General features: G+C 32.6%; 1 protein-coding gene across 1 annotated transcript; it reads left to right on the top strand.

Annotated features, from left to right (window-relative positions):
* LOC132729752 (protocadherin beta-4-like) lies at positions 1–26,753 on the top strand. Its single transcript, XM_060715578.1, has 5 exons — positions 1–263; positions 19,029–19,284; positions 21,604–21,728; positions 25,787–25,855; positions 26,364–26,753. The coding sequence occupies exons 1-5, from the start codon at positions 206–208 to the stop codon at positions 26,609–26,611; spliced, it is 756 nt and encodes a 251-aa protein (XP_060571561.1). The 5' UTR covers positions 1–205; the 3' UTR covers positions 26,612–26,753.
* Positions 26,754–27,776: the final 1,023 nt, after the last annotated feature.

Here is a 27,776-nt window from a genome sequence, read left to right as displayed (position 1 = left end):
TATTATCATGTACTGTCACGTTTTACTTTGTTAAAGAGAAAAGGGTCTCAGTTATTGGAACTGAGTGTCGTTTCTATGTATTTTGGAAACCAAGCTATGGAAATACAAGAAGGGTTGTATAAAATGACGAAGGAACCAGATATTGGCCAAATTGTTTAACAATACTGCAATAATTAACCTCGTTGGACAGGAAAGGAAGGGAAAGATGTTGCGATCTTATATCACTGCAGTAGTGCTGGTAGCTTGTCTCTTCAATTGTGGGGGTAAGTTAATATCTTTCTTGTGAACACAGGGAAAAATTAAATAAAGCAAAAAGGATTTTAAGTTGAGACTTAGACAATAAAGCACATTGAACGGAAATAAATATTAATTTAGATAACAACAATTGAGTTCATGTTATTAGAAATATCTAATAACTAACAATTAATAAATGTTTGTTTGTAATTAATGCATAGTCGTTAAGCTATAAATTAAATATTTCAGTACAACTGAAAACAGTTTGCGACTGCTAAACTTGATGTAAAAATGTTTAAAAAGATTTATACACGAAACAATATTTAAAGACCCATCAAGCATAAAAATTATTATTATAATTATTATTTTTATTTTTATTATTATTATTATTATTATTATTATCATTATTATTATTATTATTATTATTATTATCACAAATTTTACATAATCTTCATTAAATTACGACAATTTATTTTATGCTTTTCAGTGGATTACTGATTTATCTGTGAAAATTATATTTGATAATTTCACAGTGAAAATTATCAAAATATAATTTCACTTTTTTCAATGGAGAAACTACTTTTTTAAGATTTTCCCCATGTGGTACCTCAATTTTATTTTTACTGACAATTCTGACAATATCAGGCTGTTTAAAGAAAACGCAAAGCTGAAATTGATAATCAACTTAAATGTCAAAAGTAATAAAAAGAAGAAAACTTACTTCTATTCATTCAAATTCCAATCACCAAATTTCATCTCAATATTTTTGTTCATTTTTACAGTCTGACAAAAACATTCCTTCCACATGCAAACTGCTCTTGATGACATTTGGGCACATTAAAGTATCCTACGAGCAATAACTGCCGTACGCTTTATGAAAAATTGAAAAGCAATGACAGCTATCACCTCGTAGAACAATTAAACCACCCAGCGTTCCGAGCAAGCTTCCAAGTTTTCCATTTTCCAAGCTCCTTTTCTGAATGTTTTCACATCTGTCAACACTTATTTTTTGTCTGTTTCAATCCTCAAATATGTTTTCTTTCTTTTAAAAAGGTGTATGACTAACAAATCCAAATGATATCCCTCTGAATCAAACACAATTATTTTCCTCCCGTGAAATACACAACTTTAAAAAATGGCTGCCGCTTACATTTAACAAAGCCAGGTCTAATATAAATACGCAGTAAGTAACAGAAATATGGATGGATGGTTGGAATTTTTCTCCTACAAGAATTGTTTGTTTTTATTATTAAAACAAGCGATCATTCATATTTTTTTAACAAAATAAATAATATCACTGTCATTTAACGTTGAATGTCGGACTTATTTTACAGCTCAAGACTTCTTGTTTTTAATGAGAAATTCCGACTAAATGGGGCTCTCAATGGGGAAAACAGATTTTAATATTTACGTTAATGTCATGAAAATTTCGTTTAAACTTGTTTTTTAGCATAAAATAAAAAGAAAATTTGTTTGTTTGTTGTGTAAGATTTAATTTTATTTCATCTCGTGAACTTTAAAAACAGTATTCTCACTCGTGGCTACGCCACTCGTGAGAATACTGTTTTTAAAGCCCACTCGATGAAATAAAATTTCATCTTACACACAAACAAACAAATATCCTCTATATATTTTCATTATTTCACCTTGTAATTACAATTATCAATAAAACAAAAATAGCACCTGATATTTAGGTAACATTATACTTGCTTTAATGATCGGTTCTCTTTTTTTCTTTTTACGCCAAAACTTGAACTGTAACTAATTTATTTTGTTCTTTTTAAATAAAAAATCGGTTGCGATATAAAAATCAGTTCGATATTTAAAACAGAAAAGGATATAAAACAAAATTTCATTAACACTTCAGATTCTTTTTTATAAAATTGAAAATTCTTTTAATAGCAAATGAAAAACTGGCAAATCGTTATTGAAATGGCAAGAGTAAATAAGTAACGATTGTTGTAATTGTTTTTGTTTTTTTTTCTGTCTTTTTTTCTACTTCGTATTGAATTAAAACATGGCCAAAAAAGCTAAAAAAAATCTCAAGCTGTCTGTTTCTTCAAGTCTGGAGGTACGAGGTTTTGAAATTGAGATATTTTAATTGTTTGTAATGATGAATTTATATGGTTAACATAAAGAAGAAAAAAATAAAAATTGATACAGATATGTGCTAACATCGTCATTCTGCCGATATATTAACTTTCATAACGTTTTGAATCAACCATTTTAAATGAGATGTAAGTAGTAATTAAATAAACATGCATCCTGAATTATTATTATTATTTTTTATTATTGTTATTATTATTATTATTATTATTATTATTATTATTATTATTATTATTATTATTATTATTATTATTATTATTATTGCTTAAATCTATCTGTTTGAAATTACATTAAATTCTTTCCATAAAGAGACTTAAATCAAAATCAAAATACAGTCCAAACTCGATTATTCGAATTACTGGGGACTGAAAATTTGCTTTGAATAATCGATGGGTACGAATAATCGAACTCCACTTTGGTCAATCATAACAAAACTACTGATTACAAAAAGCAATTAGTCCAGATAAAAAGATGCGTAAAAATATTTTTATTTGTATTGAAGACATAAATACTTGCAGTTTTTTTTTTCTACATTATGTATCGTTTCGTTTCGTTCACACCTTGTTAATGGCCGAGTTGCCACTCTGGTATCTACAGATCAGATCAGATCAGAACAGAACAGAACATATACTTTATTTCTGACTTCATAACATACATATACATGTATAATTATTACAATGCATGCATCAAGAATCATATCACACTAACTTAAATCAGTTATATTCAAATATTTATGACATAGTTAAACAAGTTGATTGAGAATGCCAAAAATAAATTACTACATTAATAATATCATATTGATATGCTAATCTACCAAATTGTCTCGTCTTTCAAATGCTTTAATTCAGCTAAACTCTGGTATTTTCGATGGGTAAAAACTCTCATGTTTCGTTTCGTTTCATGCAAAGCCTTGATAATGACCTTGTTATTATTGCGGTTCTTTATTTTCGATTAGGGATAAATGAAAATATTTTGGATATTTTGACAAATTAACATATACCGTATTCGTGAAAATTATCGCATTTTATTTTATTCACAATTTATGACTTTAATAGTCGGTAGTCAAAGTTAATTGTAGAACACAAAAAGCGTAATTATCACGAGTGTCTTAATACACGCATGACTACAAGGTGAAATTCTTTCATAATTGTATAATTGGGACCGAATTTTTACTTTGAAAAAAGGAGGTAATCGGATAAAGCATTTCAAATTAAACGTTCGTATCTATGTTGATTTATATAGATATTAAAATAGGACCGCAGATCTACTTCGGATAATGCCGGAAATTCGAATCGAATAAAGGGATGTCGAACAACCGGGGTCGGACTGTAAATGACACAAAACTCTCTGTCTTAGATACCATGATATTAAACAAAACACATCAATGTTAACAATAATCGATATTAGTTAATAACGATGTGATCAGAATGCAAACGCTTGTTAACATTTGCAATGTACATAGAAACACACCTGAACTATTTTGTGGAGTTTTTTTTTTTCATCAATCCCGAGCTACGATATAACGGGATGATTTCTCTTTTGTGGCCGTTAAGCGATAACGTGAAAAGTTTGTTTGTAACCCGGGCCAGATAAGAAAACCTGAAGAAAACCATATTATTCTAAATTAGGGTTTGTAACTCTTATTATTTCGACGCTAAACCTGTTGTTTAACACATATGTAAATAATCATGGAGCTTACTGTAAGCATGTATATCTATAAAGAATGAAACAATATTAGAAATCTTCGACCACTACTTTGCTTGAAAATTAATGCGCCTGTCATTTGACAATTTTACGCATTGATCTCCCCTGATTTTTTCGGCATTAAGGTAAATATAAAGGGAAGTAACCGCTTCAAAAAAGTGGACTACTTTAGGCATTTGCAATTAACAGCATTAGGCTCTGAAATTTCCCTACCATTATTTGTTTGGTCTGACGACCCAAACAAATAAAAATTCCGTTGATCTCGATAACAGAGTTCTCGCCCCTTAACAGTTCATACTCGCTAGACATTGTTTAAATTGTTTATATATATTGTAAGATTATCAAACATTATTCACAAAGCATCAGACACCGAGCTTTATTTAGCATTTACACTGAATAATGGAAATAAGCGAAAGCTAAAAGTAATCACGCTATTCGAGCGATAAATCATATAAGTCACACTTAAACACAATCTATCGTGTAATTTTAGGTGTACAAAGAAAGTAGGAAATAGAAATAGTCGATTTTAAATGACTTCTAATTAAAAGTAATACAAAAAAGAACTAAACCGTAACTAGTTTGTATAGAGCATGAAGAAGGTATATGACGTTAACATTTTAATATTCCAAAACAATACGATAAATGGCTTGTGCAAGTTTAATAGTTATCACTCAATTTGAATGAAATAATGAAAAATGGAATACAGCTTAATGCAAAGTTTAAATATCATAAAGCGAAATGGAACCAAGCATAATGTAAGTTCCAATGTCATCAAGCAAGATGGAATCAAGCATAATGCAAGTTCCAATGTCATCAAGCAAGATAGAATAAATGCATTAATTCTGTTCCATACGCAGAAGCAAAACAACAATTATAGGTGCGTTTTACTTTTGTTTCTTAACAAATAGGCAAAGTCAAATCAAATTTCTTATCAGTTAAGAAAAAATTGACCTTCTTAGTGTATTAAAATAGATAAAGGCCATTCTACGTTGCCGTAAATTATTGTAACAAAAATGATGATATCGATGCCTTAAATTCGTGACATTTTATAAATTATACGTGGCAAAAAAGCAATAGGAACATATATCAAAATGACTGGGGACTTTATATGGTTTGAAAGTAAATCTACACAGTAGTTATAGTCCTTTAAACAACGCGGTCCGTTGCTATGAAAAATCGACCGGATGTAGAATTTTATCGCACATGCGCAGTGTGCGTAGGGCAAAATATCATCGCCCTACATAGAAATGTAGTAGAAAGTTCATAAACGTTTTCGAGTAAATTAAAGTTAAAAGTATAAATTATATATAAAAAAAAGCTTTTTACGAAGACACAAAAGATGCTTTTCGAAAACTTAGCTAAACACCGTTTTCCGGTACGTTACGGATATAGCTCTAGGGAATTACACTAAATGAAGTAGATAACAAAAATACACGGTATTTCTATTTTGTCTATCATTATGAAAAAAAAAATGTTGAAAAATTATTAATATTCCTTTAAATAATATCTTTTGCATTTTTTTTCAAAAAAATAAATTCTTTATAATGAAAATCAAAAAAAATAAAACAGTCATAGCATCTTCCATGATAAATAGAGATATTTTTCTGCGTAAACTTGTGTATTTACTTTATGTTTCCGTATTGAATTATTCATACAATTTAATCAATTTCTTACAAAGAAATAGCTGTTTTAGCGAAAAAAAAGGTCAAAAACATAGAGTTTGTTATTCCATTCCATTAGGTGAATGAACAGAAAGTACCGGAAAAAAGGCGTTTAGCTAGGTTTTCAAGTTCGTGAATAGCTTCTTTGCGGGTAAGATTGTCATAAAAAGACAAGGAAAAGCTGATATTTTAAGAACCCACTCTCTCCTTGCGATCACGTACTTGACATATTTAGATTATTTTTGTGAAAATGTGAAAATAAGATGTATTTGCAAGAAACAAGGTAAATTTCATTGTTGAAATAGTTTGCATGACAATCAAGACATTTATATAAGTGAAATCGAGGTCAATTATCACTCTGAAAAAGGTCCGAACACGTGATCATGCATGTTTATGAACATATCACCTGATTGTTTCTTGCATATCAGACTGGCGTTTCTGTGATTTTTACCCATGCCGGAAATTTCATCTGGCATGGGGATGCCAGATGAGTCGCGTGCTGTACAATGGCACGCTTAGGATGACGTCATTTTACGGTTATGAATGAAATTGTAATTCATACGCTGTTGTAGGTCTGAATGATATAAATTTCCATTGAAATTAAAGATAAAGAATTTAAAATATAATGGAATATGGTAGAATATGCAAGAAAAAATATCTGACATATGTTTGCGGTTTGGATCGGAATTTCTTGCATATCAGACTGGTGTTTCCGTAAGTTTTATCCATTCCGGAATTTTCATGCCAGATAATTCGCGTGCTGTACAATGGCACGCTTAGGATGACGTCATTTTACCGTTACGAATGGAGTTGTAATTTCATGTAGTAAGAGAGAAGTTACGTTGTAAAGATATAAATTTCCATTGAAAATAAAGAAAAAGAATTTAAAATATAATGGAATATGGTAGAATAGGCAAGAAAAAATATCTGACATATGTTTGCAGGGCGGATCGGAATAACCGTCCCTCGGTAACCCGCCCATGGGCGGGTCACCTCGGGACGGATATTCCGATCCGAACCGCAAAATATGACAGATATTATAAATCCTTTATCAGACTTGACTGCGATGCCAAACAGAAAATTTATAAAGCAAATAATTTTACAAAATCTTGAGAAGTTAAGAACATTTCCTATTGATGGGTAGTAAAATAACACAAATGTTATCCGGTTTATCATAAACAAATAAATGCACGTCACACTATTTATCATTTTAAAAAACTAATTCCAAACATTGATGTCATATCATAATTATTATGTCTTTACATACCATTCTCGATGACAGAAAAAAATATATCGAAAATCTACTTTTTGTGCTTTTATTGCTCTGCGCTATTTTTGTTTACTATTTTATTTTGTCCAAGGGCCCGGATTTTATCAATTAATCCCTTCGATTTACAACTAAAAATAAATTCGGATTCAAGAACTCCTTTCGATTTCTATTATATTTGATTTGAAGCATGTCCTATTAATGAATGAGAACTTGAAAGCAGTTCTGCTGTACATGAATTCGAAAGCTATATAGAGCTGTATATAAAAAAAATCTTATTTTTTTACTTAGGTTATAAATTTGTTATTTCCTTTTTTGAGTAGTACATGAAATTATAATTTGTTACATTTTGAATTACATTTACGCACAGGATATCAAGTATACTATTAGTTATTGAATTTGTCGATATAAAGATATAAAGAAGATTTCAGGCATAAGACTTTAATAATTTTGCTTTTGATAACTATTGTTAATTTATATTTATGAAACTAAATGTTTAATAATAACATGTTGATATATTGGTCGTCTTGAAATAATTATAACTTAAGTATATAATGTTACATTTCATTGGCATCATTGGTATTGCATGGAGGTAAATTATCACCACTTTATGTTTCAAAATAAACTCTTTAATGGCATGACTGGTGACATGTCCTGGGTCAGAACTCGACAGCGAAAGCTGCATTTTGTGCCCTTACGAGCGGATGGACACTCAGTAAGCATAGGCTATAGATAGAAAGATATTGGTGACAACAGAAAACTGAAATCTGCAGTTAGAACATGACGTGTAATGTTTTTTTTATGAATGGTTTTAGAGCAATTCAACAAAAAAGTATATTGACCTCCCAATAAATCTCTTAACAATAGTTTTTATATACCACCAATGTCAAATAGCTTTTACATCTTTGACTCGCACGAACATGATGCTTGTGAATTTCCTCATACCTGCCTAAAATAACAGTCTTCTATTATATTGATAAATACTGTATCACCATGTAACGCGTGTATAACAAACAAATAATTCCTGAATTTGGTCTTTTGGAAATTCATCCCATTTTGTCAATCCTGAGTGTGTTCTACTTTCAGTATTGAAAGAAACCATTTTTGTTAATTTGACATGAAAAAATGCATGTTATAATACTATATTATAATATTAGTCCATTTTGTTACTATTTGTGCCAATTTTTATAACCAAAAAAACAAACTTTGATATTTTTATCATCATATGTTATTGACTGCAGTAGTGACACAAACAGAACACAGAACAGTCTTGTCACATAACATTTACAAGGTAGGCAGCAGTGAAAGCACTTTTTTTAAAAAAATATCTGGTCCCTCTTTTTAATTATGTACAGTGCATAAGATAAGTATAATTATGCAAAAATGGTTTACAAAACATTCGGAAAAAATCTACAATAGTACTTAATCTGAATATAACATGACCTGTGCAAAGGAATAATTTGGTAAGGTATCTGTAATGAGTGTATTTTTTGCGCGGAGCTTCTCAATTGCTGCTTTGCACTTGTCGATTTAAGGAAAGTGTATGATACTATAAAGAGAAATATCCCATGGAACAGACTGACTGAAGTGGGTATTAGAAGTAAATGTTAACAGCTATTTAGTCCCTTTACAATTCTGTTTCTGCTTGTGTAAGGGTAAATTCATACAGAACAGACTGGTTTGATGTAGACTGTGGCTTAAGACAAGGCTTAAAATGTGTAAAAATGTTTTGTTTGTTATATATTTGTATGTACGTTATATATACTTTCGGGAATAAATATGTTTATACTAAGACAAGGCTGTTTATTGTCTCCTCTTTTTTTAATTTCTTCATAAACGATTTATCAATTGGAGTTCCGATCGGTGATGAAAAAGTCTGTAAAATGTTGAATGCTGATGACGTTGTATTGCTGGCTGAATCCGCAGTTCAGTTATTATTATCTGCCTTAAGTAATTGGTGTAGTACAAATGACATGCAAGTTAATGCCAACAAAAGCAATTTTGTCCATTTTAGACCAAATTCCGTAGCACGCGCAACGTACCAGTTCAAATGCGTTTCCAGTAAATTAGCATATGTTGATAGATATATCTATCTGGGTTTTACTTTTCAATTTGGATTTCTTATTAACTGTTGAGACTGTGGCCCAGAGTGCAAGTCGAGCATTTGGTTTACTTATTGAAAAATCTAAAAGTTTAGGCAGTCTTCCATACAATGTTTTCACGAAACTATATGATACAATTGTTTGTCCTGTTATAAGTTTCAGTGCTCCTTTATGGGAGCATAGGCATATTCATGTATTGAAGCGATTCATAATAGGCCACAGCGATTCTTTCTTGGTGTTGGCAAGTACACAACAAATGTTGGGCTGCTGGTAAAATTAGATGGAGGCCACCGATAGTCCGTCAATTGAAATTTACTGCTTTGTATTGGTCAAAGTTAGCAAATATGGAAGAGTCTAGATTTACAAAATTATTGTACTCTGGACATATTATAAAGCTAATAGTACACGTAAGAACTGGTTTTTCCATATAAATTCATTTTTAATTAAGTATAATTTGAATGTATCTTTATCTTCACACAGTCCCCGTGCTAGAACGTTTGTACAAGTTACTGAGTCTGTGCCATTAAAACGTTTATTTATGAAAGGCAAACTAGCATTGATACTAGGCCGTCTAGGCGCAGTCGTAATAAGTTACGTTTATATAAAACTTTTAAGTCTGCGTATAAAAGCGAACAATACTGTAAAATGATATTGCTGCCTGCTTAACGGTCAGCATTTTGTAAATTTAGATTAGGAGTTGCGCCGATTCGTATGGAGACCGGTCGTTATGAGGGCCTAAGCATAGAAGATAGAATTTGTCCTTCTGTCACGATAATTCAGTTGAAAATTAATTACATGTTTTGTTCAATTGTAAGGTTTATGATGATTTTAGAGTAGATTTGTACTCTAGAGCAAAAGAGCTCTAGATAGTTTGTTCTCTGAAATGCAAGATTCTGATAAATGTACTTACTAGTTCTTGTTTTCCTATAAAGATCCAAAAGTAGTTAGATATGGCGCCAAAACCTGAAAAAGTATTTTAGTAAACTTTGTAAATAAAATATTGCAATAGATGTGGAATGTTAACCACATCCTTTAATTATCTTATTGTTTTTTACTATATGTCAGAAACTTCTTTAGTGCATGTGTTCCGATGTTGATAGTCGTGCTTTTTTATTTTATTTTGATATACGTCTTACAAGAAATAATTGTTTTATGTCTTTCTTGTACAGTATTTTAACTCCATGCTTAGTTAAGATAAACTATTCGATTGTAATGTAATTTCTGACGACCATCTTTTATAATTCCATACGGAATGGCATTGCATTTATTATTTTGTTTAAAATATATATGTATGTTTTTATCATGTATATGCAATGATGAGATGAGAGTAAAGATACTACAACTACTTGATGAGATTGGTACATGTACATGTAAAGGTCGCTTTAATTACGATTATCATAATTTTACGTGGTTAACTATGTCATGTTACTAAAACGTCCCGTTTGAATGATTTTGTAAACTAAATGTAGCTGAAAAAATAACCGTTCACGTGTCAATCTGTTTGCCGCTTACCACCTTTTCATTCCACACGTGTTTGGAGCGTTGATTGGCTACTACATACCCCCCCTTACCCACTCTACAACCCGCCTACCTCTCCAAAGCAATGTAAATTGAGGTATTTTACATTTGGAATATATGTGAATATATGCTTTCTATATATTTAGTTAAAGTATACAAATCGCCGCTCATTTTTCAGCACTTATCTTAATGTGAACTCCATACCTCCAACATTTTTTCACCGAATTTGAAAATCTTGGAACCAAATGTTAGGGACTTAATTTTTCCTAAAGGCATAAAGTTGTCATTACAGTAATTTCAATTTATAAGCAGATATGTGATCTCGAACTCACCGCAAGTGTAAGTCGATAGAGATTTGTCCGCTGGGATGTTGTGAAAACGGTATTTTATTCAAAATGAAGGAAAGAAAAATTGTATTTCGCATTTAAATATGATAAAATTAAATATTATTTTAATAACTGTTCAAATCATCATATGACTATAACGAACTTGAGCTGCGGACGAGTTTAATAAAAGTGATAAAATACGAGGCTCTGCCGGGTAGACTTAGTTCCCCTTTAACAGATAATGAGGTCAGTGAGTAATAAGGTTAAACATAAGTGGGCAAATAAAATAGTGCAACAATTTGTAATTAAATAACTTTTATTTCTATTGTGTTATGTATGTAACATATTACATGTATATAGTATTATCACTGTTCTATTTTTAGAACATAAACTACATGTATGTACTAGAACTTTCTTAACTGTTGTAGAAAACTCATGACATTTATATTTAGATAGAAATTTCCGGAATGTTCTTTATTGTTGAAGTTGCTAGATTATGATTACTGTAGAAAATGGAAGACTATTCTGGAAACTTCTTAGCTTAATATATATAGGAGACATTTTTCATTCGTTTTATCTTTTAAGTCATCAGTTACCTTTTAAGTCATCAATATATTTGGAGTATTACTCAACTTGGATATTAAGTGATTTATTGGAGCTTGGATTATTTTAAAATAGTTAAAATTATTCTTGTGGATTTTATTGTGGGAATTTATTCTAAAGTGTTCTTGGATTTTACTTGGATTTAACTGTGCAATTCAAAGAGGAATCATTCCAGGATCAGACTAGACATTTGAGATTTCATTTTTTATTTGGACTTCAGGTATTTGTAAACATAAATTGTTATTTAATTTTTCTTTAATAATTTTTCTGTAATAAATTTGTTATTGTTACAAGTTTGTTGCTGGCTTTTCTTTCTCGTTACGCCTGGCTCGTAACAATTGTCTAATATTAAACCATTGTGATGCTTTCTAAATAACTTTCATGAATAAGCATTTCATGGCATCATTAATAACGAAGAGTAACTGATACAATTATACATTAACATGTGACGTCAATATGACTGTCTTCATCATAGCGCGAGCGACATAAAATTTGAAGGGATTTAACTCATTACATGATTGGAGCAGTACCTCTAGACGCTTGCAGAAAATAGATCACAAAATAGGCAAATATGTTTTTTAAGTCAAAATAACGCATTTTTCCCATTAATTCTGGTAACGACACCACTCCCAAAGTAGAGAAAAAACACTGGTTTATGACCTGTAGCCCTGAAAGTTTACAATAATGTTGGTCAGCATGTGTACTTATGCACCTTGGGGTTTTCTTGTGGATTTATTCAGTATTTGTAGTATTTTCCCTTTACTTTATAAAAGATTTTTTGTTTTCAACTTGGGCACATGTAGCCAAAAAAATTGACCTAGAGACATAAGATTGACAAATCGGTGAAGTGTGGGGGAACCCGTGTCCTGGATACATTTCTAGTTAATTCATATAATTATAATGCTAAATTAATTTAATGTTGTTACGAGCCAGGCGTAACGAGAAAGAAAAGCCAGCAACAAACTTGTAACAATAACAAATTTATTACAGAAAAATTATTAAAGCAAAATAAAATAACAAATTATGATTACAAATACCTGAAGTCCAAATAAAAATGAAAATTACAAATGTCTAGTCTGATCCTGGAATGATCCTTTTTTGAATAGCACATTTAAATCCAAGTAAAATCCAAGAACACTTAAGAATAAATTCCCACAATAAAATCCACAAGAATAATTTATTTTAAAATCCAAGCTCCAATAATTCACTTAATATCCAAGTTGAATAATACTCCAAAATATATTGATTTCTTAAAAGGTAACTGATGACTTAATAGATCACTGATGACTTAAAAGGTAACTGATGACTTAAAGATAAGAGTAATGAAAAATGTCTCCTTATATATGTTAACTAAGAAGTTTCTAGAATAGTCTTCCATTTACTACAGTAATCATAATCTAGCAACTTCACCAATAAAGATCATTCCAGAAATTTCTATCTAAATATTATGCATAAGTTTTCTTCAACAGTTAAGAACGTTCTAGTACATACATGTAGTTTATGTTTTAAAAATAGAACAATGATAATATATGAAATACCAACTGGTCAGATATAAATTATATACATGTAACATGTTGCATACATAACACTTCCCCTCTTCAAGAAAAAAAATATTAATGAAATGAATATTTCTTTTACATAAATTCAAACAATGTAACTTACAAATAACATAGGAGAAATGTTAAACAATTTTATACATTCATATATATGTGTATTACAAACAATAGCAAACAACAACAAAAACATAACCAATCATATTATATAAATGCTATTACAAATAATAGCAAACAACAACAAAAAAAAATAATCAATCATATCATATACATGTTTAATTTAAAATACTGCAAATAACAGTTTTAGACACGTGAAAGTGCATCAGGGATCAAATTATCTTTCCCTTTAATGTGTCTAATGTCAAGACTATATTCTTGCAAAAATAAGCTCCACCTCAACAACCTTTGATTTTTGTTTTTAAGTTTATGCAAGAAAGTGAGGGGATTGTGATCACTAAAGACAACAACAGGCAACTTTGAAGAAGTTAGATAAACTTCAAAATGCTGAATAGCAAGAATAAGAGCAAGGCACTCTTTCTCTATAGTAGAGTACTTTTTCTGATGTTCATTAAACTTTTTTAGAAAAGTAACAAACGGGATGGTCAACACCATTATTGTCTTCTTGGATCAATACACTTCCAGCACCTATGTCACTAGCATCTACAGCTAACTTAAAGTTTTTATTAAAATCTGGTGCCAAGAGAACTGGTGCACTCTTAAGTATGGCTTTCAGGCTGTCAAATGCCATTTGACAAATGTCATTCCAAATGAATTTGTTTCTTTTCTTTAACAAATTTGTCAATGGTTCTGCAATAACCGAAAAATTATTACAAAATTTACGATAATACCCTGCCATACCAAGAAATCGCATCAGTTGTCTTTTACAAGTTGGCACAGGAAATTCAGAGATAGCTTTGACCTTAGCTTCTATTGGTTTTACTTTACCCTGTCCCACTACATGTCCTAAAAATGTTAAAATTGCATGACAAAAATTCACTTTGTGCAAGATGAACAGTCAATTTAGCATCACTAAGTCGGTCGAAGAATGCTCTTATAGTTGTGAGATGTTCCTCCCATTCATCAGAGTAGATGATTGCGTCATCAATATATGCGTCACATCCGTGTAGCCCAGATATTACCATGTTTATAAGTCTCTGAAAAGTTGCTGGTGAGTTTTTCATACCAAAGGGCATGACTTTATATTGATATAGGCCGTCTGGTGTTACAAAGGCTGATATTTCTTTAGCTCTATCAGTAAGTGGAACTTGCCAGAATCCTTTTAGAAGATCAAACTTTGTTACATACTTTGCTTTTCCAATTTTGTCAATACAATCATCAATTCTTGGTATCGGAAATGAATCAGTTTTTGTTACAGAGTTCACTTTACGATAATCTGTACACATCCATTTGATTTTGGTACAAGAATACATGGAGAGCTGAAACTGCTTTGACTTGGTTCAATAAAGTCATTATCCAATAAATACTGAACTTCTTGTCTTAGGTACTTTTGTTTTACAGGATTCGTTCTATATGGATGTTGTTTTATTGGTTCAGAGTTTTCAAGAATGACATCATGATGTATTTTATCAGTCTGTGTGGGAATATCAGGAAATAAGTGTTCATATTCATAAATAAGCTGTTTCAGTTCATCTCGTTTCGACGGTTCTAAGTGAACAAGTTTTTCATCCAGATTTTTCAGAATATCAGATTTTTCAAGCTTCGCTGAACCAGGATCAGACTTTTCAAAATTTTCACACCTATTACATTCAATTGAACATTGATTTTGTGGAACAGAGTTTACAAAAGATATAGGTTTACTAATTTTGCTATCTCTGTCAAAATATTCTTTTAACATATTGATATGACACATTTGCTTTTGCTTTCGCCTCCCAGGAGTATTAATAATATAATTAAGGTCACTGACTTTCTTTTCAATAGTATAAGGACCAAAGTATCTTGCCTGTAATGGTTTTCCAGGTATAGGTAAAAGAGCAAGTACTCTATCACCAGGGTTAAAACTTCTTTCCTGAGCATTCTCATCATACCTTGATTTCATTTTACTTTGTGTTAATTTTAAATTAACCCTAGCTAACTCACATGCATTAGTCAACCTATTTCGAAAATCTGATACATACTGAAGCAAATTCAAAGATATGTCATCTTCAGACAGGAATTTCTCTTTTAGAAGTTTTAAGGGTCCTCGGACAGTGTGACCAAATACTAATTCAAAAGGGCTGAAGCCAAGAGATTCTTGAACAGATTCTCTTACAGCAAATAACAATAAATGGATGCCTTCATCCCAGTCTTTTTCAGTGTCAAAACAATATGACCTAATCATATTTTTCAGAGTCTGGTGAAATCTTTCTAAAGCACCTTGACTTTCAGGGTGATAGGCTGAAGACCTATATTGAGTAATTCCTAACTCATGCATGACCTGCTGGAAAATACCAGACATAAAATTTGACCCTTGATCAGACTGTACTGATTTAGGTAAACCAACAAAAGTGAAAAATTTTACAAGAGCCTTAACAATAGTTTTGGCTTTAATATTCCTTAAAGGAATAGCTTCAGGGAAGCGCGTAGAAGCACACATAATAGTTAATAAGTACTGAGAACCTGATTTAGTTTTTGGTAATGGACCTACACAGTCAATAATAACTCTACTAAAAGGTTCATCAAATGCAGGAATAGGCTGTAAATGAGCTTTAGGTATTGTCTGGTTAGGTTTTCCAACCATCTGACAAGTATGACAAGATTTACAGTACCTAGATACATCTGCTTTAAGGCCAGGCCAATAAAAATGATTGAGAATTTTATGGTAGGTTTTATTAACACCTAAATGACCTGCCATGGGTTTTTCATGAGCCAAGCTTAATATTTCCTGGCGATATGATTTAGGGACCACAATTTGGTGATTAACTGTCCACTCCTCTTCAGCAGGGACATTGGGCGGTCGCCATTTTCTCATTAAAATCCCATTGTTTCATAATAACAAACAGGGACTTGTAAAGCTTCATCTTCACTAAAGGCCTTTTGAAAAAGGACTGAAATCTCAGGATCATTTTGTTGTTCCTGGATAAGCTGTGACCTTGACAGCGTGTCATGACCTTGATCTTTAGATCTTGGTGTAGAAAAGTCAGATATTGAAAAATCTGTCTGAGTTTCAGGCAGAGTAGGAGTGAGAGAAAAATTCATTTCATTATCAAAAGACTGACCTATAAAAGTATCAGCTAAGTCAATATCTGAACAATAATTATCTTCTTGAATGGCCTTCTTAGCCATAGCTCGAGTAACTGCACATGAAGGGTAAAGGTCAGGAATTTCCTGCTCAATGGGGTCAGGTATCTGATCCACACAAGGAGTGTCAGTTACAAGTGGATTAACCACTACCTTATCTCCAGCTAAGTCATTACCTAGCAATAAATGAACACCTTTAAAGGGTAAGAAAGATCTTATACCTACAGCCACCGGCCCAGTTACCAAATCTGAGGACAAATAAATATTATGGAGAGGGACATTAGAAAAACCACACTCTACACCCTGAATAAGAACACTAGATCCAGAAGAAGTCTTCTCAGAAAAAAGGCAGTGTATCTGCTAAAATAAGAGATTGAGAAGCTCCTGTGTCTCTTAAAATTTTAATAGGGGTAGGTGGGCAAGTATCACCGATAAGTGACACGGAACCGTCCGAAAGGAATGGTTCATAAATCTCCATTATAGAATCAGACTTGGGTTCTTTGACCTTCAAAATTGCATTGTTATCAATACAAGACTGAGGTTCAGACCTTGAAGTGGTAAGACCTGTGGGTTTGGCCTCATCACGTTGTTGTTGCCTCCTTTTTAAGGTAAAGCAATCAGAAATAAGATGTCCAATTTTCTTGCAATAATTGCATGTAGGACGAAGATAAGGGACTATGACCTTTATGTTCATCAGATGACTTTGGTTTGGGAGTATTTGACTGACTAGATAAGCCAGATAAATTACCAGAACTGAACTTGGAATTAAAATATGAGGGTGTGGACTTCCCTTTATTTAAAAATGAGACTTTGTGGGTTAAAGAATAATCATCAGCTAGACGGGCAGCTTCTTCTAAAGTTTCTACCTGTTTTTCATCTAAGAAAGATTTAACATCAGAGTGAATACAACTTTTAAACTCTTCAACTAACATGAGCTGTCTGAGCTTTTCATGATTTTTATTTATTTTTTTAGATAGACACCACCGATCAAAAAGTTGTTCTTTTTCCCTTGCAAATTCGACATGGGTTTGACCAATTTCTTTCTTAGAATTTCTGAATTTTTGCCTGTAGGCCTCTGGTACTAACTCATAACCTTTCAGAATTAATTCTTTTACATTATCATAATTAGAGCTTTGTTCAACAGTAAGTTGTGTATAGAATTCACGAGCTTAACCAGTTAAGACGCTCTGTAAAAGTAATGTCCAGTGCTCTCTTGGCCATTTTAAATTTTCAGCAACCTTTTCAAAATGAAGAAAATACTTATCAACTTCTTTTTCTTGGAAAGGTGGAACAAGCCTAATATTTTTAGTGACATCAAATTTTGAATTTATTCTATGTTCAAAACTGATTTGCTCTCTCTTTTGATTTCTAATTCTCTAATTTTTAACTGAAATTCTCTCTCTTCTCTTTCTTTTTCAAACTGCCTTTCCCTTTCTTTTTCTTCCCTTTCTTTTTCTAACAGTCTTTCTTCCCTTTCTTTTTCTAACTGTAACTGCCTTTCTTCCCTTTCTTTTTTCTAACTGTAACTGCCTTTCTTCCCTTTCTTTTTCTAATTTCATTTTTTCTAGTTCAAATTTAAATTGAAGTTCAAGCTCTTTTATCTTAATTTCTGGGTTTGTTTTCAACAATCAGAGAAAGTGCATCTTGTCCAAAAATATCTTCATCCACAAAATAATGAATCAGAAGATTTTTAATTTCTTGTTTACGCATTGAAGATTTAATTTCTGATAAATTATACTTTTTTGCAAGATCGAGCAAATCAGTTTTCTTAGCCAAATCTAATACCTCCTGGGAAGGTTCAGCTACAAACTTTTCTAAATTAAAAGACATGACTGCTTTGTTGCTGGTTTTAAACTCAGAAAGTGATGTGTTTCAAAAATTTCAAAATGAAAGGTACACTTAATAGAACAACTATGATATCAACTCAGATGAGTAAATACGGTAATAATAAAATGTAAAATAAACAGTAATAATTTCCAATATTGTAGCCAAAAAGAAATATTCAAATCCCGGACGAGCCCCCAATTTCTGTTACGAGCCAGGCGTAACGAGAAAGAAAAGCCAGCAACAAACTTGTAACAATAACAAATTTATTACAGAAAAATTATTAAAGCAAAATAAAATAACAAATTATGATTACAAATACCTGAAGTCCAAATAAAAATGAAAATTACAAATGTCTAGTCTGATCCTGGAATGATCCTTTTTTGAATAGCACATTTAAATCCAAGTAAAATCCAAGAACACTTAAGAATAAATTCCCACAATAAAATCCACAAGAATAATTTATTTTAAAAATCCAAGCTCCAATAATTCACTTAATATCCAAGTTGAAATAATACTCCAAAATATATTGATTTCTTAAAAGGTAGCTGATGACTTAATAGATCACTGATGACTTAAAAGGTAACTGATGACTTAAAGATAAGAGTAATGAAAAATGTCTCCTTATATATGTTAACTAAGAAGTTTCTAGAATAGTCTTCCATTTACTACAGTAATCATAATCTAGCAACTTCACCAATAAAGATCATTCCAGACATTTCTATCTAAATATTATGCATAAGTTTTCTTCAACAGTTAAGAACGTTCTAGTACATACATGTAGTTTATGTTTTAAAAATAGACGATGATAATATTGGAAATACCAACTGGTCAGATGTAAATTATATACATGTAACATGTTGCATACATAACAATGTTAACATTTATAACAGATGCAGTAATCACTGGCTGGACTTCTCCATCTGTCATAGCTACTACTTCTGGTACTGCGGGCGGAATCTCCATAGCTGAGAATACAGCTCTCGACACAACAATATCAACATTTACGGCTACAAGTCATGGTGCAGTTACTAGTTACACATTGTTAACACCGGGCACGCCTTTTTCTCTGGTTACAGTTACTGGAGTGTTGAAGTTATCCACAGCCCTAGATTATGAAACTACAATCAGTTATACTATTGAGGTGGAGTAAGTAACTTTAGGTTTTTTATAAGTATAGAAGCATAATAAAAGAATGACTCGTTCAGTTTGTTTGTTTAATCACAATTTTTATTGTAAACAACTTTAATGCAGGTACACTTTGATAACAGATTGTAACACAATAATTAGTTTTACCCTCCACTCAGATTTGATAATATTGATTGATTCTCAAATCTGTTTTGTTACGAAACTGTATTATTATCTTGTCATGTGTGTGTTAGGGGGGAAAAACCTACTAAAAAATAAACGTATTATAAGAATTTTTTTCCAACATTTTTACCACATGTAACAAAAATAAACGATCATATGAAACATAAAATTGTCCTTTTATAAAATGCAAAAAATAAAAGATATACCTGTTAATATTAAAGTTCCATTTGATTTAGGTCTAAACCAATAGCTTGCGTGCAAAATTTCAGATTATATGCTCAGTCCATTTCACCAGAATATTTTTCTAATATTGAAAAATGACCAAAATATTGAAAAGCAATTAAATGCTTTTCGCTCAAATCGTGCTACAAATAGGGCACACTAGGACACATGTGCAATTTTCATTTTATTTTAGGTACATTTCTTTACGCTCTTTCACATATATTTCTAGGAAACCAGTACACATATTTCAAGTATGATATACTTAACTGTTCACTAAATGAAACTGATTTTCACCATAGCAGTAACTTATTGCCAATACGTAGAAATCAAATATCAGTCGATCATGAAAACGCATCGTAAGGAATCAAATTTTTTGCGTACAGTTAGTTTATCGGACCAATTATCATGCGTGCAGTAAGAAATATGGAACAATTGTAGATATATGCAAAATATATCGATAAAAGTTTTCGTTTATTTTGTTTTGTTTTTTATTGTAAACATGTTGTTGCTATAAGTAATCAAATATCTGTTCCATAACGTCTGTTATTTTCTTGCATATCAGACTGGTGTTTCCGTGAGTTTTACCCATGCCGGAAATTTCATCTGGCATGGGGGGTTCAAGATGAGTCGCATGCTGTACAATGGCACTGTTAGGATGACGTCATTTTACCGTTATGAATGAAGTTGTAATTCATACGCTGTTGTAAGAAAGTAGTTACGGTTGTTATATGATATAAATTTGTATTGAAAATAAAGCTAAAGAATTTAAAATATAATGGAATATGGTAGAATATGCAAGAAAAAACATCTGACATATGTTTGCGGTTCGGATCGGAATATCCGTCCCTCGGTCACCCCCCCCCCCCATGGGCAGTAACTCGGCAAGCCTCGTTACCGCCCAATGGGCGGGCCACCTCGGGACGGATATTCCGATCCGAACCGCAAAATATGACATATATTATTATTATTCGTTAAATAACTATTCAGATTGCCGGTGGCATTTGAAGTAGCAAATACCTCAATAACCTTCTCCTTACAATGAAATAGATTCTTCTATTTTGACCATCATATACAAATATATTTTCGCTCTGCATGCAATATGTTATTCGAACAAAAATACAGCGTGCAACAAATATTTGAAGCAAACTGGTTCTTACCCACATTATTTGTCACTTTCGCACAATTTCACTTCGCTTAAAACGTACCGCAACGCTCTACGTTTGTCTCCTTGATAATACTTGTAATTCATATCATATTTTTTGTGAAGCATAGACTCATTACATTCGGTTTTCATCTTATTTGAAACGTAGTTGTTCTCTAGAATAAGACACTAAGTATTATTTGCAAACGTATATTTGAACTTCAAGTATTATTACATTTATTAAGTTATCAACATGATGATTTAATTGTCCTCTTAACCGGGTTCAATTTATTAATGGAACTTTTAAATATGGTCATTTCCCCCCCCCCCCATTTTTGCCTGCTCTCTTTGAACATTCAATCAAAACCTTCAGTCCTCCTCTCCCTAAATAGCACCCTTTTTATTATAAAGATTGTCCTAATCTATTAATTTATTGCAATATAACTCATGTTGCATGACTTTATATAATAACCCTCTCCATGTTCGACACGTTAAGCCATCTCCCGTTATATTGCCTTATTTCGGTTCGGCACTTTATTGATGGTCCTATGCGGCTGGAGGATGTCCCGTAATATGGTCTATTACTAATCATTAGGCTCTTTTTACACTTTGATTACACTATTACAGTACTAAATCTTTTTCACAGTTATCATCTAGTTCGCACACTGAGTGACTTTGTTTTTAGTGATTTATTTTAAGAAAAATGATGTTTTTGTACCAGTGCTCGAGCAAGTCTTAAGACATCGTGATACAATTGTGTTTGTTTGCTTAATAATTTGATTTTTTTTCTTCAGAGCGACAGACGATGCTAGTGCTGTCGGCACTGCAACGGTGGTAATCACAATAACTGATGTTAATGAAGCACCAGCGTTTAGCCAAATATCTTATAACGTTTGCGCAACAGATGGTTCAGCTGCAGGTAAGTCCATCAAGATAGGAAATTTATATTTAGCTAAAATACCTTCAGTTTTTTATTTTTTTGAAAATAACAAGAAAAACAGTACAAGTATAACGCTGGTATATCTGATTTACTCAGCATTTTTTCGTATGTCAATCTGTAAAAAATATTGAGGTCGCACTCTTTTGGTTGAAGCAGCAGGCCTCCAGAAGATAATAGAAAAAACTACCGTCTTAGTAATATTTCAAAATCCCTCCTGAAAATAAAAACAACATTATAATATAATGGAATATAGTGGAACGATACTTCAAACTGTTCCTATTTTAACAATTGCTATGAAAACAAACAGTTCGCTTTTCTGCCATATGATATACGTTCTCTTATTATACTACGAAGTTCTATCATCTAGTCTCAGCCCAGTAATATTTTCTTAGTTTTTGTTGTCACTTTTGAGGCTTCATTCTGGATGACCCTGTTCTTTATGATTTATACACTGTCTTCAACTTTAAGCATCAAAACTATGTCAGACAAATGAGGGCCGAATCATAATACATTGTATGTAAGCCAGCTTTTTTTTCTTCAGAAATTTGAATTTGAATTAGTTTCAATCAACCACTTTAATATAGCTTCTGAGTGCGGGAAGAACAGCTAACAAATAATATAAAATACACATAAAACGTTTATAAGTCATCATATGACACAGCACAGATGCAATAAGTACCCTTTATTGGCTACTTCAAATTTAAAAGTTGCAACGTGTTTGGTCTAATTCCGGGATGAAACCATCCAATTTTTGTATTTTCTGATCGCAGATCAGATAATACATAGCTAACATCCACGGTCTATCACAAAATTTCCTAACAGTCCTAATAACGCAAATTAGTTCCCACTCAAAACTGCTTAAAAACCAGCAATTTAAAAGAAAGAACAATTTTTTATTACAAGTGTCAAACAAATTACTACACCTTCAAACTTTTAAAGTAGCGTTGGCTTATAGGGTTGTCAATAAATGCACACTCACAAATTACGCGGATGAATATGATTTTAATCAATGAAAATGCTATTTTAGCGATGTCGATTACCGAATACTACACAAATAAATCTGACTGCCGAGTAGTTGAATATATAGTTTCTACATGTTGGACTGTTTGGGCGAGAAGATTTTTGCTAAATTATTTACTTCAATTTTAAACAACAGGTTTACCCTGAACAAAATACCTCGAAATTACCCTAACCCGAAATGCAATGGAAATTCTAAATTTAGAATGACTTGATTTTATTCAGCTGTTGATTATAAAACTTCTCCGTGGTGCAGGGGTAACGCGCTCGTTTGGTGTGTGAGAGGTCCGGAGTTCGAATCCCAGTCGAGTCAACATTTTTTTAATTCTTTTTTTTAGTGTCTTTGTTAAGGAAATAGCCACGATATGCAAGGATAAAGTGTGGCTATCATAAAAAATGAACATAAATTATTTTTTGATGCAACTCTAGTTATGCAAAATTCCGTATGTATCAAACTCTGGTGCCCTGCAAGATGACTTATAGTACATAAAAATAAACTTATACAGGAAAACACATACAGATATACAGTACGATTTAGATTCCAGGGATCAGAAAATACCACAGAGCTTGCAGCCCTTTGATTTTTTCTGTACAGGGCAATATCGCGACCTGTTATCCGTAACAAATGGGATCTAGGATAGTATCAAACATAGAGGGAAGCGAATAAACTGCTTTGGATTTGAGTTTTGTAGTTATTTGTGACACTTAAAGTTTTTTGGGTTTTTTTTATTTATTTTATATTTCAACAACATATAAACACAACCATTCACATTAACATAGAAACTCCACACAGAAAAAAAAGTGAAAACAAAACTTTCAAAAAATAAAGAAAGAAAAAGAATAAATCTGCTTAAAAAACTATCATTCTTACACTAAACAAACACACACACACACACACACACGCACACGCACACACACACACACACACACACACACACGCACGCACGCACGCATGCACGTACACACACTCACACACACACACAAGACAGGGAAAAAAAGACAAGTGAATCAGTTTTATTTAATTTTTTACGTTTTATGGTTTAATGTACATAATATTATTGTTTTAGTCATCAGTATTGTTTGTTAAAGTGTTAGATAATTTACTCCATTTTTGTTTGTACGATTCAATTTTCTCATTTGACAGTGCAATTGCTTCTTCAATCTGTATCCTTAACAGCAAAAAGTTTTTAAAAATATCAAAAGTGGGCTTTCTTCCTTGATATTTCATTTTTAAAATGTAATATTTCATTAGAATAATGATAGAATTTACTACATTACTCTTAAAGTTGTGGTTCATTAATTATATCATATATATGATGACCATTTTATGGATTAATATTTTAACTTATATTTATACTTTATACTTATATATTAAAATATTATTAGAATCTGTTCATTTATGAAAATTGATTTGCTTGCATATCAGACAGAATTATCTACCGTTTACACCGGTGCTAGAAAACATTATCTTACACCCCATGTTTGACCAGTCGCGTGCTTTAAATGATGTCATTGCCGTGCGCTTTTTATGAATGAATTGCGTTCTTAGGATGACGTCACTTAACCGTTATAATAACCGTATAATGAAGTTGTAAGTTCATATGCTACTATGTATAAGTGCGTAATGAGAATATCAGTTTTCTACGGAATGCCGTTAGGGCCATTGCCTATGAATGTGTTGATCTGAAACGCGATAGTCGATAGTACGATGGTGAAAACGCGAAATCACGAAACTACGATGGTGAAAACGCGGAAGCACGATGATGAAAACGCGAAAGTACGATGATGAAAACGCGACAGTACGATACTACGATGATGAAAACGCGACGAACTATCGTGTTTTCACCATCGTACTGTCGCGTTTTCACCATCGTAGTTTCGTGATTTCGCGTTTTCATCATCGTACTGTCGTGTTTTCATCATCGTACTATCGCGTTTTCACCATCGTACTATCGCGTTTTCACTGTCGCGTTTTCATCATCGTACTGTCGTGTTTTCATAATCGTACTATCGCGTTTTCACCAACGTACTGTCGTGTTTTCATCATCGTACTATCGCGTTTTCATCATCGTACTATCGCGTTTTCATCATCGCACTATCGCGTTTTCACCATCGTAGTTTCGTGATTTCGCGTTTTCATCATCGTACTGTCGTGTTTTCATCATCGTACTATCGCGTTTTCACCATCGTACTATCACGTTTTCATCATCGTACTATCGCATTTTCATCATCGTACTATCGCGTTTTCACCATCGTACTATCGACTATCGCGTTTCAGATTAACACATTCATAGGCGATGGCCCTAACGGCATTCCGGAATGCCGTTAGGGCCATCGCCTATGAATGGTTTGATCTGAAACGCGATACTCGACAGTTCGATGGTGAAAACGCGAAATTACGAAACTACGATGGTGAAAACGCGACAGTACGATGGTGAAAACACGATAGTTTATCACGTTTTCATCATCGTAGTATCGTACTGTCGCGTTTTCATCATCGTACTCTCGCGTTTTCATCATCGTGCTTTAGCGTTTTCACCATCGTAGTTTCGTGATTTCGCGTTTTCACCATCGTAATATCGACTATCGCGTTTTAGATCAACACATTCATAGGCGATGGCCCTAACGGCATTCCGTAGTTTTCGTTATTTCTGTTCTGAAAATAATTGATATGCAAGAAAAAGAAAAAAAACACCAGCTATCGGTGCAGACAGGAATATCTAGCTCTCGGGTAAATGTTAAGCGGAAACTCGGCAGAGCCTCGTTACCGCCGTAAACAGTTACCATCGAGCTAGATATTCCGATCTGTACCGGCAGCCACTGTAAGATTCTTATATTCTAACATTTTCAGTTGTCAAAAATCCATTAGAAAATTACCCATTATGTAAAACGTACCGTGTTCATTTTTTGTCTTTTTCTTGTCAAGCAATTATGTACACAAGCCGCATCATAACAAACATACCCTTTGTGTAATTGTTGAATTTGTAGCTGCATCTTTGTTTTATTTTACTACATTTTAGATACAAGTGTCACAACTTTCTCTGCCTCTGATGAAGACGCAAATGATGTCATTACCTACGTGTTCGCTTGTAAGTAATTTAACTGCTTTACTTTTTTTATGGTTTTACGCCATATGGACAATGTCTCATGGCAATCTGCTAGCCTTACTGGTAAAAATTAAATTATATTTCGCTTCATGCTTTGTTTTAGTCACGAGCAGGCACATAAGTAGAATGTCGGACCTCATGTACGCTAGCTGGATATTTAAAACCTATTAACATCTTTGATGTGTGAATTTTTAAATTTCCTAAAGCTGCTAAAACCTCTTTTGATAATAATGGCAGGTTTATGAGTTGATATATAGTATAACTTTTTACAGATTACCATTAAAATAATTTCGCAGTGTTTATGTACAGTATAATTGCTTCGTTTTCATTTATTTTTAGACGTTCCATTTTGAGAACTTGAAAATATCTGAAATTTATAATTCTAAATGTTTAGAAGCAATGAGATTTGAAAATTGAATAATGATCAGCTGTAAGTAATAAAACAGCAAGCTGATAGATTTTAATTATTTTACTGAAATTTTCTTTATAGCTGGAAACGTAAACACCGACTTCAAAATTGCGACAGCAGAGCTTAAGGTCAATACTGCAAAAACCCTTGACAGAGCTATTACAGCCACCTATACACTTGTTGTACATGCTACTGATGATGGCAGTCCAGGACTAACTGGAACAGCTACATACACAGTCAACGTCCAGACGTCTTGCAGTGGAACAGCGGCTTTGACCATGACATTTATTACACTTTTCCTGGCATCACTTATATCGTCTTTAAACTAATTCTCTAAAGCTTTATTGAATGAACCAACCACCGACGGCTAAATAACAGGCACATTATGCCTCAGACTTTTTTCCTAAAAAACATTCATTTTAGTTATCTTGATTCAGTTTCGAAATAAAAGGGCCGTATACATAAACTATATTTCGCTGATTTTGTTTTCTTGGTAATTGGTGGAATTGTTACGTAGTAATTTTTTACGGAAGTCAAGATATTACTTTGTTAACATTTTACTACCTTTTAAACACACTACTGTGTGCATTTTCAGTGCTACATCTTGACTTGTTAATCATCTAACACGATCTTCCATTATCTAAACATTATTTGAGCCGTGTCACGACAAAACCAACATAATGGGTTTGCGGCCAACATGGATCGAGAACAGCCTGCGAATCCGCGCAGTCTGATCAGGATCCATGCTGTTCGCTATCAGTTTCTCTACTTGTAATAGGGTTGGTAAGCGAACAGCATGGATCCTGATCAGACTGCGCGGATGCACAGGCTGGTCTGGATCCATGCTGGTCGCAAACCCGTTATGTTGGTTTTGTCATGGCGCGGCTCATTTTACTTTTATACCGTTTGCCGAGAGTGAGACTAAAACATTAGTACTGAAGGTGAGATGACTCATCCTGGATGTTGAAGACATACTAAACATCAGTGATTGTGTTTCGTAATAGTGATATTAGTGACTTTCCTTACTGAATGTTAGGACATAATTATAGTATGTGACGAACTGTCTATTATAAAGTCAAAGAAGGAAACAGTTTTCTGTCTTGAATGGTACACATTGCTACATCAATCAATCAAAAACGCGCAAAATGGCAGTCATATGCTACATCAATCAATCAAAAACGCGCAAAATGGCAGTCATATGTCACGTGGTATGTCCACACAAAGCAATGATAAATCCAACGTTTAAATAACTGTCTTCAAAGTGAAATTTGAACGATAAGAACAGGTGTGTTATGGCTACGACAATGTTGTGTGTTATGGAGAGTCTACTCCCTTTCGTACTGAATGTGTGTTGTGTGTCTATATGAGCCTCGTCACGACAAGACCAACATAACGGGTTTGCGACCAGCATGAATCCAGACCAGCCTGCGCATCCGCGCAGTCTGATCAGGATCCATGCTGTTTGCTTACAAACCCTATATGTAGTAGAGAAAC

Source organism: Ruditapes philippinarum, unplaced genomic scaffold (genome assembly GCF_026571515.1).
Source record: "Ruditapes philippinarum isolate M1 unplaced genomic scaffold, ASM2657151v2 ctg4288_1_1_1_1, whole genome shotgun sequence".
In the NCBI taxonomy this organism is placed as follows: domain Eukaryota; kingdom Metazoa; phylum Mollusca; class Bivalvia; order Venerida; family Veneridae; genus Ruditapes; species Ruditapes philippinarum.
This window is presented reverse-complemented; position numbering and strand designations above follow the sequence as displayed.